This window comes from Oncorhynchus clarkii, chromosome 12 (genome assembly GCF_045791955.1).
Source record: "Oncorhynchus clarkii lewisi isolate Uvic-CL-2024 chromosome 12, UVic_Ocla_1.0, whole genome shotgun sequence".
Lineage (NCBI taxonomy): Eukaryota > Metazoa > Chordata > Actinopteri > Salmoniformes > Salmonidae > Oncorhynchus > Oncorhynchus clarkii.
In genome coordinates, this window is record NC_092158.1 from 23781816 (window position 1) to 23799820 (window position 18005).

An 18005-nucleotide genomic window follows, 5' to 3' on the forward strand; every position below is an offset into this window, starting at 1 on the left:
TAGTGCTGTAGTAGAATAGGTTCTAGAGAGGAGAGACAGCAGGAAAGACTGCTAGAGAGAACTCTGAGTGAGGAGTCAATGTGGCAGACTGGAGAGGAAGGAACACAGGACTAAAGTTATGAGAGGATCTTTCAGTTACTGCAATTTAACACATACGTTGTTGTGACTAAAGAAAAAGAAGACACAAAGACACACACACACACACACACACACACACTGTGCAGCCACATTTAAACTGGAGAAATCACAGGCACACACAGGCACTGTGAGATATGATGAAGTCAAACACACTTGGATAGAGAATGAGCCATTGGTAGAGTCAAAATGACCTGCACTGACTGAATATGTGATGACAACATCAAAGTGAACTACAAATCCCTGAATCATCAAAAATACAGCAGGACTCCAGAAAGTCTTCCAATCTTACACTGACACAGTGTGAGTGCTGAGTTCGGTGGAGGAAGTAGCTACACTGTGCAACTAGAGAGAGGAACTAAGAGACACACAGACACACAACCATACACACACACACACACACACACACAAAGAAACATGTCATATCTGACGCAGTCTCAAGATGTACTGGCAAATAAAAAGAATATGACAACAAAGCAAACAATATGACAATGAACGACTTCAGCTAGCATGTAAAACCACTGTGCCTCTACAGCCCTTCATGTAACAGACAGTTCAAAGAACAGTGGTAGGATGGAATGTGTTCTACAACACTCATCTAAAGACAACCAGCACCAACATAGCCAATACATATAAAGCCTAGTACAGAGGTGTCAAACTCATTCTGCCCTGGGAACCGCAATAGGTCTTCAACATGGTCCAGAGAGCCACTCTGAAAATGTTAAATTTTTCCTCACCGTCGAAATTTGCAAAAGACAGTCCTCTATCCTTTGTTTTTTTTTCTCACATTTTTGATACTCTCTAGATTTAATTTCTGTGATTAATAGTGAGCTGGACACAGTCAAGAAACTTTATAAATGTAGGTCCATTATAATTTCTACACACTTTCAATTTGGTTTTAGTCATTTTAAAGTATATTGAGAAAAGCATATCGTTTTTAAATCATTTCTGTACTCAAACCACCAGCAGGCTGTATGCTTGACACCCCTGGCCTAGTATGTAATCTGGAGAGGTGGCAGATTGTGAGGCTATACTTCTGTTATGCCATGTATGACCTGTTAGTCATTTGGCTTAAAAGAAGAGGAAAAATATGACGCACCTCTGGGCAGACTTGCAGTGAAGCGTCGGGCATGCTTAGTCTCCGTACAAACCCACTACCTCCTGTGAAGAAGCGCTCAGAACCCCAGGTACCGCTAATGGGCCGGCCTGTGTTGTAGAACATGAAGGTGTCGCTGCCTGAGGTGGCCGTCAGACAGGTCTTGTAGCAGTAGGTCTTGGTCATAGAGCCATTCCCACGCACCTCAATGTAGTGAGGCTCCACCTTGAGGTCTCTCCGCAGCGCCACATTGTTATTGGGTTGTCCCCCGCCACCACCTACTATACTGCTGCTCCCGCCGTCAGGGGGGGTCTTTTGGGATACGCAGCAGGACCCAGGCTGGGTGCAGTAGGCATGGCAGCGCACGATGGCCAGCACCACCACAGTTACCAGGAACACAAAGGTGGTGGCGCTCAGAGCCACGATCAGATAGAGGGTCAAATTAGAAAAGAGCAGGGTGCTGTGGGGCCGGATGACCCTCTTAGGGTCAGGGGTCACCTTGGGTGGCACCTCCATGACAGCCACATTGACAGTGGCAGTGGAGGAGAGAGGCGGCTGGCCGTGGTCCCTCACCAGCACCGTCATGCTGAAGGAGGTGGAGTTGTCCTCCAAGACCCTGCGTGTGGTGCGGATCTCCCCCGTGTGTTCATGCACCTTGAACAGTTCCAAGTCTGTGCACTGATCCAACACATAGATCAGCCAGGCATTGGGACCTGCATCTGCGTCGTACGCCACCACCTTGGTCACCAGGGCGCCAGCCTCAGCGTTCTTTAGGACGGTCTCTGTGGAGCGCGTACCGTTGCCTGGGGGATTGACGATCTCAGGCACGTGGTCGTTCTGGTCCATGATATAGATGTAGACAGTGGCCACCCGGCTGAGGGGCGGAATGCCCCCGTCCTGAGCTTTGACCTGGAAGTGGAACTCCCTGAGTGACTCATAGTCAAAGGCGCGCAGGGCGTAGGCCTCTCCCGTTTCGGCCTTCACAGAGACGTAAGAGGTGACAGGGATCCCATGGTTGTTGTCATTGAGGACAGTGTAGGTGATGCGTCCGTTCTCGTTGACATCTGAGTCCTGGGCCTTAACAGTGCACAGTGAGGCCCCGGGGGCGTTGTTCTCCGTCACATAGACCGTGTAGGAGGTCTGCTCGAAGCGTGGCGGGTTGTCATTCACATCAGCCACATCCACCTGTATGGTCTTTTGGGAGGAGAGGGGTGGGGTGCCGGTGTCAGTGGCGCTGAGGGTGACATTGTAGGCAGCGGTGGTTTCACGGTCCAGGAAGGCGGAGGTGACCAGGGTGTAGTAGTTTCTAAAGGACTTGATCTTGAAGGGGAGGCCCAGGGGTATTTCTAGGCTAACCTGTTTGTTAGCACCAGAGTCCCGGTCTGTGACACTGATCAGGGCCACCACGGTGTCAGCCCTGGCATCCTCCCTCACCGGGCTGGAGAGAGAAGACAGGACTATCTCTGGGACGTTGTCATTCACATCCACCACCTCCACCACCACCTTACAGTGGGCTGCCACAGCACCAGGGCCTTTATCCATGGCCTGGATATACATCTCATAAGAGTTGGTCTCTTCATAGTCCACATTGCTCCTCACTCTGATCTCTCCCGTGTTGCTGTCCATGCTGAACATCTGTCTGACTCTCTCAGAAGTGTAGCTGCTGAAAGAATAATACACCTCGCCATTGGTACCCTCGTCAAGGTCTGTGGCATTCAATTTGATGACCAGTGTGTCTTTTGGTGAGTTTTCTAACAATTTTACTTTGTACACTGAGCTGTCAAATACAGGGACATTGTCATTGGTGTCCAGGACTCGCACATTAATTTTAGCTGAACCAGTTTTTGCTTGTGTTCCGCCATCAGCAGCAGTCAGAATTAATTGGTGGTAAAGCGCCAGCTCGCGGTCAAGGGGCTTTTTGAGCACGAGCTCAATGTGCTTGCTGTTGATGGAGGGTTTGTTGGAATCCAGCGCGAAGTGTTCGTTTGGGCTGAGTCGATATAGACGAACGGAGTTGGATCCCACGTCCGGATCCAGGGCATTCTCAATGGGGAAACGAGACCCTGGTAAAGCCGATTCTGTCATTTCCAATTGATACTCATCTCTAGGGAACTTCGGCGCATTGTCATTAGCATCCACAATCTCCACCTCAACATTGTGCACCTCGGATGGGTTTTCAACAAGCACCTCTAAATGTATAAGACAGGTGCTGCTTAAATCACACAACGTCTCTCTGTCGATTCTTTCAGTGACAATTAATTTTCCATTTTTGGGATTGACATCCACATACCGTTTTCCAGTGGTGGAGGTTACCTTTATCTTTCGATTTGAGAGCTTTCGGATATCCAACCCCAAATCCTGCACAAGATCCCCCACCGCCGCTCCATTTTCTAATTCCTCAGGAATGGAGTACCGTAGTTGTCCAAGTGAAAGGCCACAAAATAAGAAAAATACAACGAAAGAAAGAGCCACATTGTTTCCTATACAGTTACATATCCTCGTAACAGCCATTGCAAGCTCATGGGATCCACAGACGGATTAAATACAGCTTTCCGCCTTTTTAGCTTGCAGTACCTCGCCTCCCACCACCGCATTAAAATAAGATAATTGGTTCCCCGTTAAGTGCAGGAGGAACGGCACATCCATTCCGTTATCTGTTTAAATGGATACTTCTCCAACGCATCCATGTTGTCTTTGTCCGTGATGTATTTTTTCTCCCCTCAGCGCGCGGCTGACGGGTGTGTTTCCCTGCCACTGGTGCTGCGTATCTCGCTCTCGCGCGCAACGGTCTCTCTCTCTCTCTCTCTCTTTCTCCTCTTCTCCTTCCCCACTGGTGCAACCTCCCCCGCGTCCCCATCAATTTCTTCCTGTGTCTCTCTCTCTACCTCCAGTGCTCAATGTGATGGTGTCGGTGCAGAGCAGCGGGGGAGGGTCCGTGTGCTCAAAGACGGTTGGCTCCATTTCACATATCAGCACCTTAATTAAGAACAATAACAGAACTGAATACAAATCCACCGCCTTAGATTGGTTTAATTTATGGCCATTTACCGTGTCTGTGCACATTATAAATTGAGTCACCACTGCAATTCATCACTCGTTTAAATGGATATGGAAAATCAGCACAGCTGTATGGTTTAAAATTAAATTGTTAATTTGGGTTGCCCCACCAATTATTCTCTAGTATTTTTTTAATCATGATATCAAATTTGCAATTAGCCTGCCTCATGCTGCGACGCAAAACCCTGCAGTCAAATTGTACAACAGGTAGCCGTTCTCAAACATGGCACGTTTTGGGGACTGTCATTTCCCTGATTTGTTTGAACCTGAACCGCTGCATGGCGGCTTCACCTAAAGCAGCTCGAATAGCTATGTCCTCTGCTATAGCGCACCCTGCGCCTCCACATTTGGGAAAGGCATATAACGATGCAGATCACTGGCATCGCCCTTACATCCACAACCTCTAACACCGGGATCGCTGTCAGTGCTAGACTTCAGTGTCAGCTCAAATAATCACATCTAAGATGCCCGTGGTGTCCCCAATAAGCCCTACGTCTCATTCCCTCTCTGTATCACCACTGTGCACGCGGAACCCGCTTATTTTCTCCACCATCATCCTAACTATCCAGCACCATCACTTTCCACATCATCATCACAGTAATAATCGTCATCTTCATCATCATCATTAACATTATTATAATCATCTTCATCATTGTCAAAATGTTAACAGATTTACACGAGACAGTGCAGACCATATTGGCCAGCATGCCCCCAGGCAGGCTCTCTGTGCATCCATCAACAAAATTAGAGTACATGAATCTGTCACTCTGAAACTACTGTCTATTCAGAGTGACAATTGAGTCCTGTGCACAAGAGTTGGCGAATGGGGAACATGTGGTAGGCCTATTACTGGGCAGATACTTTAAAACATCTGTCTTTATAACATCTGTAGGCATACAGGGTTTATGGCACAGACAGAATTCACTGTAATGTTATGGATTTTAATGCAGTAGTTTACTTTCTCATTGAGCAAGTTAACACAAAGTCAGTCATATACTGTCAGTTTTGGACTAGTAATATCTTGAAGTTGCTAAATCGCCAATACAAACCTGCTCCAGCATATAATTAACATATAATTAATTAACCTTACCATCCAAGAAAACAAATACAGATGTAGCATCTTAATTTGAGCCAGTTTTTTACAGCCAGAATATAATCCTGCAGCAACAGGAAATGTGAATTATTATGTGGATTATAATTAATGTACATTTTTGTTGGGGTTGATCATTTTTTTGTAAGGGAAAATCAAGTCTGACATTACAAAGTGGAAATTACAAACTTCAGAAGCCTTTTTAAACTTCAAATACACTACAAGTTGTTTTCCTGCACTGCAGGAAAGTTCCCCTGGAACAGGGTGATCAAATTAAGATCCTACATCTGTAGGCCAAGTGTTTTCCTACAGAAAAGAAAGAAGCTTCTTTCTGTGGTTAAAGCAGGAGGGCACAAGACTTCAAGATGATAGTGTGTTGCCAATGTCATGTATTTGCTGAGAAACACTTTGTTTGGGGCGCTGACTTCAGTGAAATAAATTCAGGTGACGCATTAAATCACAACTTGAGTACCAAAGTTAATGATGCTCAATACATTTTGTACCGAGAGCAGTGAAGTCAGTGTGTCAATAGCTTTAGCTATGTCTAACAGGCCGTTGAACGGAATGATTTGCTTGTGTTACACACTCTATGAGCTTATAAGGTAAACTCAAATGTGAAAGGTACTGTTTATTTACTTTTTATGTTGCGACGTGTGTGTGTGTGTGTGTGTGTGTGTGTGTGTGTGTGTGTGTGTGTGTGTGTGTGTGTGTGTGTGTGTTTGAGAGAAAGAGAGAACGGCTCTGACTCATTACCGAAAAGCCCATTATCTCCAACACAGGCCCATGGACTTGTAAGTCTAAACCCAAGCAAGGCTATGTGTCATTGTGAGGACAGATGATTCCGAGCGAATCAGGGGATCTTGGGATCTGGGTGAATTATTCCTGCAGTAAGCAGCGGACTACAGATCACTGATGCACTGAGCAGCCAACCCATATCCGCAGTCCTCGCCTCATGCAATGGGTAACCCACATCCTAACGACTCTGGCTGACCAAGACACCCTGACCCCATCACAAGAAGAGGAAACAACAACTCTGAGCGGGACTCGCAAAGGAATACTGGGTGGAAAGGTCACCTAGACATATCTAACATAGCCAATCTATTCTAGAGATTCTGTTGATGCACACCAGCAATAAACCTTTATCAATCATGTCATGTTATGGTGTTGGATACTGAAGAACCAAAGGGAAAATGACATCTGGAATGGTTCCACTTAGACAGTTTGCATAATTTCCCAACTTTACACTAACAAATAAGGGTAGCAGTAACTAAATAATTTAATGAATTAGTAATCTCCAGGTTTTATATCCTGATTTTCATCTGTTGACATGAGAGTAGAAAACAAAATGACATTTAGTCTTTCAGCTGGAGGGACTGGTTATCACAGCCTGAAAAACAACACATTCCTATCAATTACACACACAGCAGCACAATCCTTCCACCTGGCTCCTGCAGCAGGGAAAAGTACCTCTTCTGGCTCATATCTTAAATCTTGTCTAATTGTCTCTTTTAAGGAGCTTGTCAGGCAGCTGCCCCATCTGTTGTCCACGTTGTAAATAAGAGCCATTTCCTGTTGTAGACTCTGATTGAGAAATATCATCCCCACTGTGTATATAAAACACAACCCTTCCAAGTGAGTCAAGAGCGACAGGTCCAGAACACATTTCACAGGAACACTAAGTGACACTGTGTTCTAATGACCTGGGTCTGCTTTTCATCAACAAGACCAGGAAGATATCTGACACAGACAGGAAGAGAGATACTGTATATTGAGAGGTGAAGAGAGTGACATAGAAAGATGGAAAGACAGAAACACAATAAAGAGTACACAGATACTGTAGATACAGTGTGTGAAAGAGATCTGGGAAGTGTGAGTAAAAGAGATAGGTACATTTCTCCTGTTCTATAAAAATAGCAAATTCCAAAACACAACATTCAAAAAGTTAATGCAAAACTGTCTGGGGGTTGTCTTTGCGTCCCAGAATTGTGCCTCTCAGAAAGTTCAAAATGATTCTGTGCAAACACGAATTGAAAATAGAAATACTTCTTCGAGTGAGAATGAAAGAAAGAGAGAGAGAGAGAGAGAGAGAGAGAGAGAGAGAGAGAGAGAGAGAGAGCATAGAGTTGGGAATGAACATCCATTTCCAGTCCATTATTTTATTCTGTGTGGTATTTTGATTACTTGTGCAATGTCTTGTGTGTTATTTCTGTGTACTTTAAATGGCTTTTTGCAACATTGGATGATACTTCTCCTGTCAATAAAGCTTATTTGAATTTCAACTAGAGAGATACATATAGATAGAGCGAGATGAACAGGGGAGGACACAGGACAGTGAGTAGGGGGAGAGGGGTCTGTCTAAGTGGATTAAAGGCTTATGGCTTCGCTCCATTCCCCTTCATGTTGACACAAGATAATGATGACCTATGAACTCCAGAAAGTGGTACATTCTTTTTGGCATCTGAACTCACACCCAAAGCGGTCGAGACACCAGAGTTCAGACATGCCCTCCATCTCATCAACGGCAGACAGATGGCCCCCACCACAGCAGAACAGCACCCTCACCAACGGAAGACAGACAGCCCCCACCACAGCAGAACAGCGCACTCACCAACGACAGACAGACAGCCCCCATCACAGAAGAATAGCACCCTCAACTAGACCAGACAGATAGCCTCCACCACAGCAGAACAGCACCCTCAGCAACGGCAGACAGACAGCCCCCACCACAGCAGAACAGCACCCTCACCAACGGCAGACAGACAGCCCCCATCACAGAAGAATAGCACCCTCAACTAGACCAGACAGATAGCCTCCACCACAGCAGAACAGCACCCTCAGCAACGGCAGACAGACAGCCCCCACCACAGCAGAACAGCACCCTCACCAACGGCAGACAGACAGCCCCCACCACACCAGAACAGCGCCCTCACCAACGGCAGACAGACAGCCCCCACCACTGCAGAACAGCGCCCTCATCAACAGCAGACAGACAGCCCCCACCACTGCAGAACAGCACCCTCATCAACAGCAGACAGACAGCCCCCACCACTCCAGAGCAGCGCCCTCATCAACAGCAGACAGACAGCCCCCACCACTCCAGAGCAGCGCCCTCATCAACAGCAGACAGACAGCCCCCATCACAGAAGAATAGCACCCTCAACTAGACCAGACAGATAGCCTCCACCACAGCAGAACAGTGCCCTCAGCAAGAGTAGAGAAACAGCCCCCACCACAGCAGAACAGCACCCTCAGCAAGAGCAGACAGACAGCCCCCACCACAGCAGAACAACACCCTCAGCAAGAGCAACTGCGGACACACAACCAGCTACAGGCACGACAGCTACACGGACCACTCAAGACAAACTCTCTCTCTCTCTATCCCTCCCTTTATCAAACTCCATTCTCCCACTTGTTCCAGTTATTTATCCAGCTCTCTCTCCCCCTCTCTTGTTCTCAAGCCGAGACTGGACACTGCCGCAGCCTGCAGCTGAAGGGTGTGATCACAGACTAGATCTGACATTGGGTGCCCTCTAGTGTCCATTTCTCACTGCAGTATTGTATGAGGTTCCAACATAGTGCACATTTCACAGTGCCTGCTGAATTCTGCCCTGTCTATCCGAACACCTCAATATATCTAGCTATCAGAGGAGCAATTCAGGTATATTAGTTCCTAAGTCTGTGCTATTATACAGAACCAGTCAAAAGTTTGGACACACCTACTCATTCCAGGGTTTTTCTTTATTTGTACTATTTTCTACATTGTAGAATAATAGTGAAGACATCAAAACTATGAAATAACACATGAAGTTATAAAAAAAGTGTTAAACAAATCAAAATATATTTTATATTTGAGATTCTTCAAAGTAGCCACCCTTTGCATTGATGACAGCTTTGCACACTCTTGGCATTCTCTCAAACAGCTTCACCAGGAATGCTTTTCCAACAGTCTTGAAGGAGTTCCCACATATGCTGAGCACTTGTTGGCTGCATTTCCTGCAGCCTGCGGTCAAAATCATCCCAAACCATCTCAATTGGGTTGAGGTCAGGTAATTGTGGAGGCCAGGTCATCTGATGCAGCACTCCATCACTCTCCTTCTTGGTCAAATATACCTTACACAGCCTGGAGGTGTGTTTTGGGTCATTATCCTGTTGAAAAACCAATGATAGTCCCACTAAGGGCTCCCGAGTGGCGCAGTGAGTGGGCTCCCGAGTGGCGCATCATTACAAACCGTGGTTCGATTCCAGGCTGTATCACAAGCCCCCGTGATTGGGAGACCCATATGGCGGCACACAATTGGCCATCATTGTAAATAAGAATTTGTTCTTAACTGACTTGCCTAGTTAAACAAAGGTTAAATAAAAATCAACTAAAAAGTGCAAACCAGATGGGATGATGTGTCGCTGCAGAATGCTGTGGTAGCCATGCTGATTAAGTGTGCTTTGAATTCTAAATAAATCAGTGACAGTGTCACCAGCAAAGCACCATCACACCTCCTCCATGCTTCACGGTGGGAACCACACATGCAGAGACCTTCCGTTCACCTACTCTGCATCTCACAAAGACACAGCAGTTGGATCCAAAAATCTCACATTTTGATTAATCAGACCAAAGGACAGATTTCCACCAGTCAAATGTCCATTGCTTGTGTTCCTTCACCTAAGCAAGTCTCATCGTCATATTGGTGTCCTTAAGTAATGGTTTCTTTGCTACAATTCGACCATGAAGGCCTAATTCACACAGTCTCCTCTGAACAGTTCATGTTGGAATATGTCTGTTACTTGAACTCTGTGAAGCATTTAAATTTGGGCTGCAATCTGAGGTGCAGTTAACTCTAATGAACATATCCTCTGCAGAAGAGGTAACTCTGGGTCTTCCTTTCCTGTGGCGGTCCTCATGAGAGCCAGTTTCATCATACCACAGCAGAGGTAACTCTGGGTCTTCCTTTCCTGTGGCGGTCCTCATGAGAGCCAGTTTCATCATATCACAGCAGAGGTAACTCTGGGTCTTCCTTTCCTGTGGCGGTCCTCATGAGAGCCAGTTTCATCATACCACAGCAGAGGTAACTCTGGGTTTTCCTTTCCTGTGGCGGTCCTCATGAGAGCCAGTTTCATCATGGAGCTGCAGCAGAGGTAACTCTGGGTCTTCCTTTCCTGTGGCGGTCCTCATGAGAGCCAGTTTCATCATAGCGCTTGATGGTTTTTGCAACTGGACATGAAGAAACTTTTTGAACATTTCCGGATTGACTGAAGAAATGATGGACTGTTGTTTCTCTTTGCTTATTTCAGCTGTTCTTGCAATAATATGGACTTCGTATTTAACTAAATAGGGCTATATTCTGTATACCACCCCTAGAACTGACTGGCTCAAACTTATTAAGAAGGAAATAAATTCCACAAATTAAATTTTAACAAGACACCTGTTAATTGAAATGCATTCCAGGTGACTACCTCATGAAGTTGTTTTAGAGAATGCCAAGAGTGTGCAAAGCTGTCATCAAGGCAAGGGGTGGCTACTTTGAAGAATCTCAAGTTAAACCAATATTTTGATTTGTTTAACACTTTTTTGTTTACTACATGATTTCATGTGTTATTTCAGAGTTTTGATGTCTTCACTATTATTCTACAATGTAGAAAATAGTCAAAAATAAAGTACAAACCTGGAATGAGTATGTCCAGACTGGTACTGTATATCTACGTCAAGCACGTGACAATTAATATTACATTTAACCAACAACTACACCTGTACTCATTATCCTATGGATTGAGAGATTGGTTTGCTTTAGTACAATAACCTGAAGAGTACCCTACTCATACAAAACTAGCTGGTAGTGAACATTATACAAGGAGATAAATCCTGACTTGCACAGAACGTGGCAGCAGATGAATGTAGCTGTTTAATTTCAGAAATCTGCATCATATACATGACCTCCAAGGTCAACTGGATTTATTATGACATAGTAATATAAACCAGCATGCCTTGAGTCAGTGTTTATCTCTGTCTGTGTCTCTGCTGATGCATAACATGGCAAAGAGAACATCCCATCACACAGAGATTGTGGGGGATCAGTGACACGCAAAAAAAGGTAGAACTCTACAAACAATTTCAAGCACTGAGGAGTTCTAATGGATAGATCTCTTGGCTGAGTAAGACATCCAAAATTGGAGCCTTCTAAAGACACTTCCAGAGACAACTCCCATCCTTCCCCCTTCCATCACCACCACTACACAGACAGAGGGCGCCAGTGAACTTGCTAGCAGCCAATGCACCCAGCTCGGCTTAGCTTGGTCTGCCACCTGCAGCCCTCCAAAGAAACATACCAGCCAAGCCATGCAAAAGACTGACTGATCGAAACACTAGATTATCATGACCTGGGCCTTGCAGCCATAGAAATGCATAATAAAGAACATACTGTACATCTTAGAAGACAATGACATGACCAGAAACACATCACATACTTACAGCAGTGATATAGTACAGATAAAGGGATATCTAGGTGTAGCTGTGTGTGTTCTCTCTATCTATCCATCAATCTTTCAGTCAGTCAGTCAGTCAGTCAGTCAGTCAGTCAGTCTCTCTCTCTCTCTCTCTCTCTCTCTCACACTCTCTCTCTCTCTCTCTCTCATACTGATCTGTAATGATGTTATGCCTTTGGGTCTGACCCATGACCTTTGGATGTGAGCAGACTAATGGATGGGGGTGGACTAATGATGGTTGTATAACGGTAGATAGATGGCTACGGATAACCATTTTTGTGAGAGGGATGCTGCTTCCTCCCCACTGGCCCTGCTGAATGATACATAAAGAGATGCATGACCGATAGAAGAGTTGACATTTGTGATTCATCTGTCCAAGCAACACACAGGTGATGTGGCACGGAGAGGAGAGAGATGGCGAAAAGAGAGAGAAAAAAGGGAAAATGGAAGAGAATGGGGTAGGGAAGGACACAATACAAGAAGGTGGGGATGAGAAAAGACAGAGAGAGACCTGCATGTGACAGTTTGTGTATCTGAAGCCACACCTTTCCCCCAGCATAGCCCTATATCTGGCTTCAGTGGTGCAGTGGAGAAATACAGAGTGGAATATTACTGGCAGGCATCCTACACAGCCTGCAAGCCAATGTGTGTGCATGTGTGTGAAAATGTGTGTGTGTGACTCTGCATATCACATTACACACCCTCCTTAATGCAGTACTCAGCATAAATTAAACACAGATGTTTCCAAATATATCAGTCTATTAATATGATTGTAAAATTCTTCCTGAATTCCCTTGGGCATTTGGAGCAGGCTCGCTTAAGGTACAAACAAAAGCAGAAGGCATGAAAGGATATCCTGTCTCTTCTATTCCCTCTCCTCTCCTCTCCTCTCCTCTCCTCTCCTCTCCTCTCCTCTCCTCTCCTCTCCTCTCCTCTCCTCTCCTCTCCTCTCTGTCTTTGCTGCACTGCAGGGACTTGATTTTCTCTCTTCCTGAGACAGCCCTACAGCACTACTAACTAAAGACAGACAAAGTTTAGAAACTCACAATTTTTGGGGACGCTATCTGAACAATAGTGTTAATATAGCATGGGTAATTGTCCCTGTGGCGCCCCAGAGCACCAGCAGTATGACCCCCAGGGAAATGTAATCTATCAGACAACAGCTCAGGGAGTGGACTGGGAAAATCAAATCTCACAATAAGAATGTACCATACACTCTCAATTTCAACTAGGATGGGATAAAAAGTAAGTGAAATATTGACATATACAGCCACTTTGTGAGAGGTGTGAGACACACTTCCTCTGTAAGGTCAACAAGTTAAAAAAAATCTTAATCATAATCCTCATCCCAGCCACCCAACATAGAAGTGGGCTCTGTGTAAGACTGACTCTAGAAGTACTTACAAAGAATTAGAGAAAAAAAGTGTAGAACACTTTTAATGAGATCCTGATTCTATATGGTGATAAAGGGAAAGAGACAGGGAGAGAGAGAAAAAGGGAGAGAGAGAGGGAGACAGAGAGAGAGAGAGAGAGAGAGAGAGAGAGAGAGAGAGAGAGAGAGAGAGAGAGAGAGAGAGAGAGAGAGAGAGAGAGAGAGAGAGAGAGGGAGACAGAGAGAGAGAGAGAGAGAGAGAGAGAGAGAGAGAGAGAGAGAAAATGAGAGAGAGACAGAGAGACAGAGCGAGAGAGAAACAGAGAGAGACAGAGAGAGACAGAGAGAGAGAGAGAGAGAGACAGAGCGAGAGAGAAACAGAGAGAGACAGAGAGAGAGAGAGGGGGAGACAGAGAGAGAGAGAGAAAGAGACAGAGAGAGAGAGAGAGAAAGAGAGAGAGACAGAGAGACAGAGCAAAAGAGAAACAGAGAGACAGAGAGAGAGAGAGAGAGAGAGAGAGAGAGAGAGAGAGAGAGAGAGAGAGAGACAGAGAGAGAAAGAGATAGAGACGGAGAGAGAGAGAGAGAGAGACGGAGAGAGAGAGAGAGACGGAGAGAGAGAGAGAGACGGAGAGAGAGAGAAAGGGAGACACAGAGAAAGACAGAGAAAGAGGAGCAGGGCTCTAGCCCAGGCGTGTCTCTCTGGGGAGCGAGGCTGCAGTATCGCTCTCAATGCAGCAGTGAGAGTGAATCCTCCTGCCTTCCACACATAATGCAAGTGGGATTGCTCCAGTACTCCGGCTTGCAGACCCAAGACCCTCTAATCCATGTATCTCTCTCTGCCAGATGGTCCAGGTGGAACCACAGGCCTGACCCACTTACAGCTGGAGTCATCGATGTCCTCTGTTAAGGACTCATGCACAACTGACCCATGGGATGGCATTACAGAAGCATGCTATCATTACCTATCCTCAGTGAGAACCACAACACACAGTCAGAGCTGAGCTCAGTGGCATAGAGTATAGGCAATTATAGGGAAATAATGCACTCTCTAGAATGCCCTTCATGCCAATCAGAAAGGGGTATTCAACAATGCCATGGTATAAGCTGAAATCATGCATTGATGTCAATGAGAAGTTTACATGTAAGTTTGAATTAACTGGATCAGTATACATTGTCACAGTCTCCTCTAGGCTATAGAATGATAGCTATATGTTCCCTGAGAGGCTATGCCAGGATGGCTACACAAGCTGTGACAAACACAGACACAGACCAAACACAGAGCATGCAAAGAAAGGTTAACATGATTATATGGAGGTTGACTTGTGAATTTAACAGGCAGGCCGCACATCTGTGACTGTATCTAAACACAGACCCATCCACAGTGGCCATGCATTTTTTTTAGGGTACAGATTAAATAAATGATGATGAACTTCACATCCTGGTGAAAGTGATGCTATCAAAGGTCTTATTCTGGTGACATGATGATCGATTCTTGGCTGCCATTTGACAAATACAAATTATCTCGCTCTTTTGTCCATTATAATCGTATCATATAGGCTATACCCGCACTATATATGTGAGCTGTTGGCTAAATGATTCAGCATGCTTCAGTTCGGCTGGCGCCTAGCCAGACTCAGCTAGGCAAACTGAAAGAGAGATCTTGCAAAGTGCCTTATTAAAAGACCTTTGCTTGAAAAACAAGGGGAAAAAACAGCAATAGTACCATGCTACTCCACCTGCATTGCTAGCTGTTTGGGGTTTTAGGCCGGGTTTCTGTACAGCACTTTGTGACATCGGCTGATGTAAGAAGGGCCTTATAAATACATTTGATTGATTTGTCCATTTTGAGACGGTAGCCAAAATAGTCCAAATTAGTCTGAGATAACTCAAGAAATCTGTCATTAATTTTTCCGAGGAGATCTTAGTCGAGCAATATTACATCGAACTAAGATGTTTGGTGCAGTATTTCTCAATGGGGAAAATGTGCATGAAAACGAGTCGTCTCTCGTTGAATGACAACAAAGACTTTATTGAAGTATCCCTGCTGTTGACCAATCATCGCCGAAAGGACATGCCTCCAGAAAATGTTTTGTGTTCCAAACAGTCGAAAAATCCCTCAATGAATTCCAAAACAAACAAAAACTTCACCAAATGTCGTCATAATGTATGCACGAACTCTTCCGAACTGTTTTCACTGGTAAACATGTAGACGCCTTTAGGCTCACGTGCCAATACCAATGTGAGCACAATCGCTAAATGACTCAAAACATTTTTTTTACAAAACCATTTAACTTAACTTTAACTTTTTTATCCGTACTTAGGAGTTTAACCGCAAAAGTTATTTTTATGTCCACTACTTCATCAGGCACGGCCTTTTATCGGCAACAAGTCAATTTGATGGAAACATCTCTGGTGGGGAAATGTGCATATTGTTTTTATGCAGATTTTAGAATATTCGCATGAAAATTTTTGCCAATTGGATGGAAACCTATTTATTCACACACACAATAAATAGCTCATTGGAGATCAATGGGAAAGTGAGGATGTAGCTAGGTTTCCAAACAATTTTTATTTTCATGTGAATACTAGAATCCACATAAAGAAAATATGCATTTTCTCAACAGTGGTGTTTTTCCCCCCAAATGGAATTTGTGCTAATAAAAATCAGTGCGTGATGATGTAGCGCAAACAAAAAGTACTTTTTCGCTGAAGTTTTCATTTACCTAATAAAAATATCATGTTTAATATGTTTCCATGGCATTTTCAACTCTAACGTTAGTTTCGTCACAAAAACCGCTGCGATAAATTGCAAATGTGCCTACTCTGGTCTTGGCACGTGTGCTCTGGCCAACAGATCTCAGGTAGCCTACAGTGCAGGTAGGATGTGCAGTATAGTCTATATTATGAGATTATTATGGATAAGAGCTAGAATATTTATATTTGTCAAACGCAGTCAATCATTGATCCTCTGAATAAGACCCTCAATATTTATTAGAAAGGAGCATCAAGATCACAGTTCACTTTCACCACCCTGTGAAGTTTCATCTGTAGCCTAATAAACTGTATGGTTTCCTAAATCGAAGTGGGAGTACCACACGCCATATAATAACGTGACTCCAAATTAATTAGACATGGTTATTATACGGTATCAATATTTGCGCATAAAGGCACACATTTCTCGCATAATACATTTTACCGACAGAAAAAGATCCCACCATGTCAAACGAACAAATTATCTGTTGGGATTTATAAAACTGTACCGAAACTTCATGTTTCCATCACAGCTGTCATCAGTGTAGCCAGCTCAGCTATCCCCATTGAGACCGTGTCTGTGCCTCGATCTAGGCTGGGCAAAACTAAACATGGCTGTGTTCGCCTTCGCAATCTCACTGGAATAAAGACCTCCATTCCTGTCATTATTCGAAAGAGATTGTGATATCTCACATCTCAAAATAGGGCTACTTAATGTTAGATCCCTCACTTCCAATGTCGTTATAGTCAATGAACTAATCACTGATCATAATCTTGATGTGATTGGCCTGACTGAAACATGGTTTAAGCCTGATGAATTTAAATGAGGCCTCTCCTCCTGGTTACTGTAACGGAGTAGCAAAGATCGGACCAATACGCAGCGTGGTAAGTGTTCATCTTGGTTTTTAATAAGAACACTGAACAAAACAATAAACGACAACGTGAAAAAACAAAACCGAAACAGTTCCGTGTGGAAACAAACACTGACACGGAAAATAATCACCCACAACTCAAAAGTGAAACCAGGCTACCTAAGTAAGGTTCTCAATCAGGGACAACGATAGACAGCTGCCTCTGATTGAGAACCATACCAGGCCAAACACAGAAATCCCAAATTATAGAAAAAGGAACATAGACAACCCACCCAACTCACGCCCTGACCATACTAAAACAAAGACATAACAAAAGAACTAAGGTCAGAACGTGACAGTTACACTAGTGACCATATCCCCCGGGCATCCCGCAAAGGTGGAGGTGTTGCTAACATTTACAATAGCAAATTTCAATTAAAAAAAATAAAAATTACTGCGTTTTTATCTTTTGAGCTTCTAGTCATGAAATCTATGCAGCCTACTCAATAACTTTTTATGGCTACTGTTTTACAGTCCTTCTAGGCCATATACAACGTTCCTCACTGAGTTCCCTGAATTCCTATCAGACCTTGTAGTCATGGCAGATAATATTCTCATTTTTGGTGACTAATATTCACATGGAAAAGTCCACAGACTCACTCCAAAAGGCTTTTGGAGCCATCATCGACTCAATGGGTTTTGTCCAACATGTCTCCGGACCTATTCACTGCCACAGTCATACTCTTGACCTAGTTTTGTCCCGTGGAATAAATATTGTGGATCTTAATGTTTTTTATGTTTAATTTTACTATGTTTGCAATCGCAACAAATAATCTGCTCAGACCCCAACCAATGATCATCAAAAGCTGTGCTATACATTCTCGGACAACACAAAGATTCCTCGATGCCCTTCTAGACTCCCTTCATCTACCCAAGGACGTAAGAGTACAAAAATTAGTTAACCACCTAACAGAGCTCTGTTAGGTGGTTAAATTATTTTTGTACTCTTATGTGTAAGGTTATGTAACCTTGCATAATACCCTAGATGCAGTCGCACCCCTAAAAACAAAAAACATTTGTCATAAGAAACTAGCTCCCTGGTATACGGAAAATACCCTGGACGTGAAGCAAGCTCCCAGAAAATTTGAACGGAAATGGCACTACACCAAACTGGAA

The 18005-nt window shown here is 44.3% G+C and overlaps 1 protein-coding gene across 3 annotated transcripts in view; it reads right to left on the bottom strand.

Moving 5' to 3' along the window:
- The window catches only part of LOC139422910 (protocadherin alpha-C2-like), a 51330-nt gene that overhangs the window by 21677 nt on the left and 11648 nt on the right, over window positions 1–18005 (bottom strand). The window contains exon 1 of one of the 3 annotated variants that reach the window (XM_071174379.1): window positions 1235–4038. The exons of the other annotated variants lie outside the window; for them this stretch is intronic. Within the exon in view, the coding sequence (XP_071030480.1) occupies window positions 1235–3742 (2508 nt within the window). The 5' untranslated portion in view covers window positions 3743–4038. Of the gene's footprint in view, window positions 1–1234; window positions 4039–18005 lie in introns of those variants that run through there. 3 annotated transcript variants of the gene reach the window in all.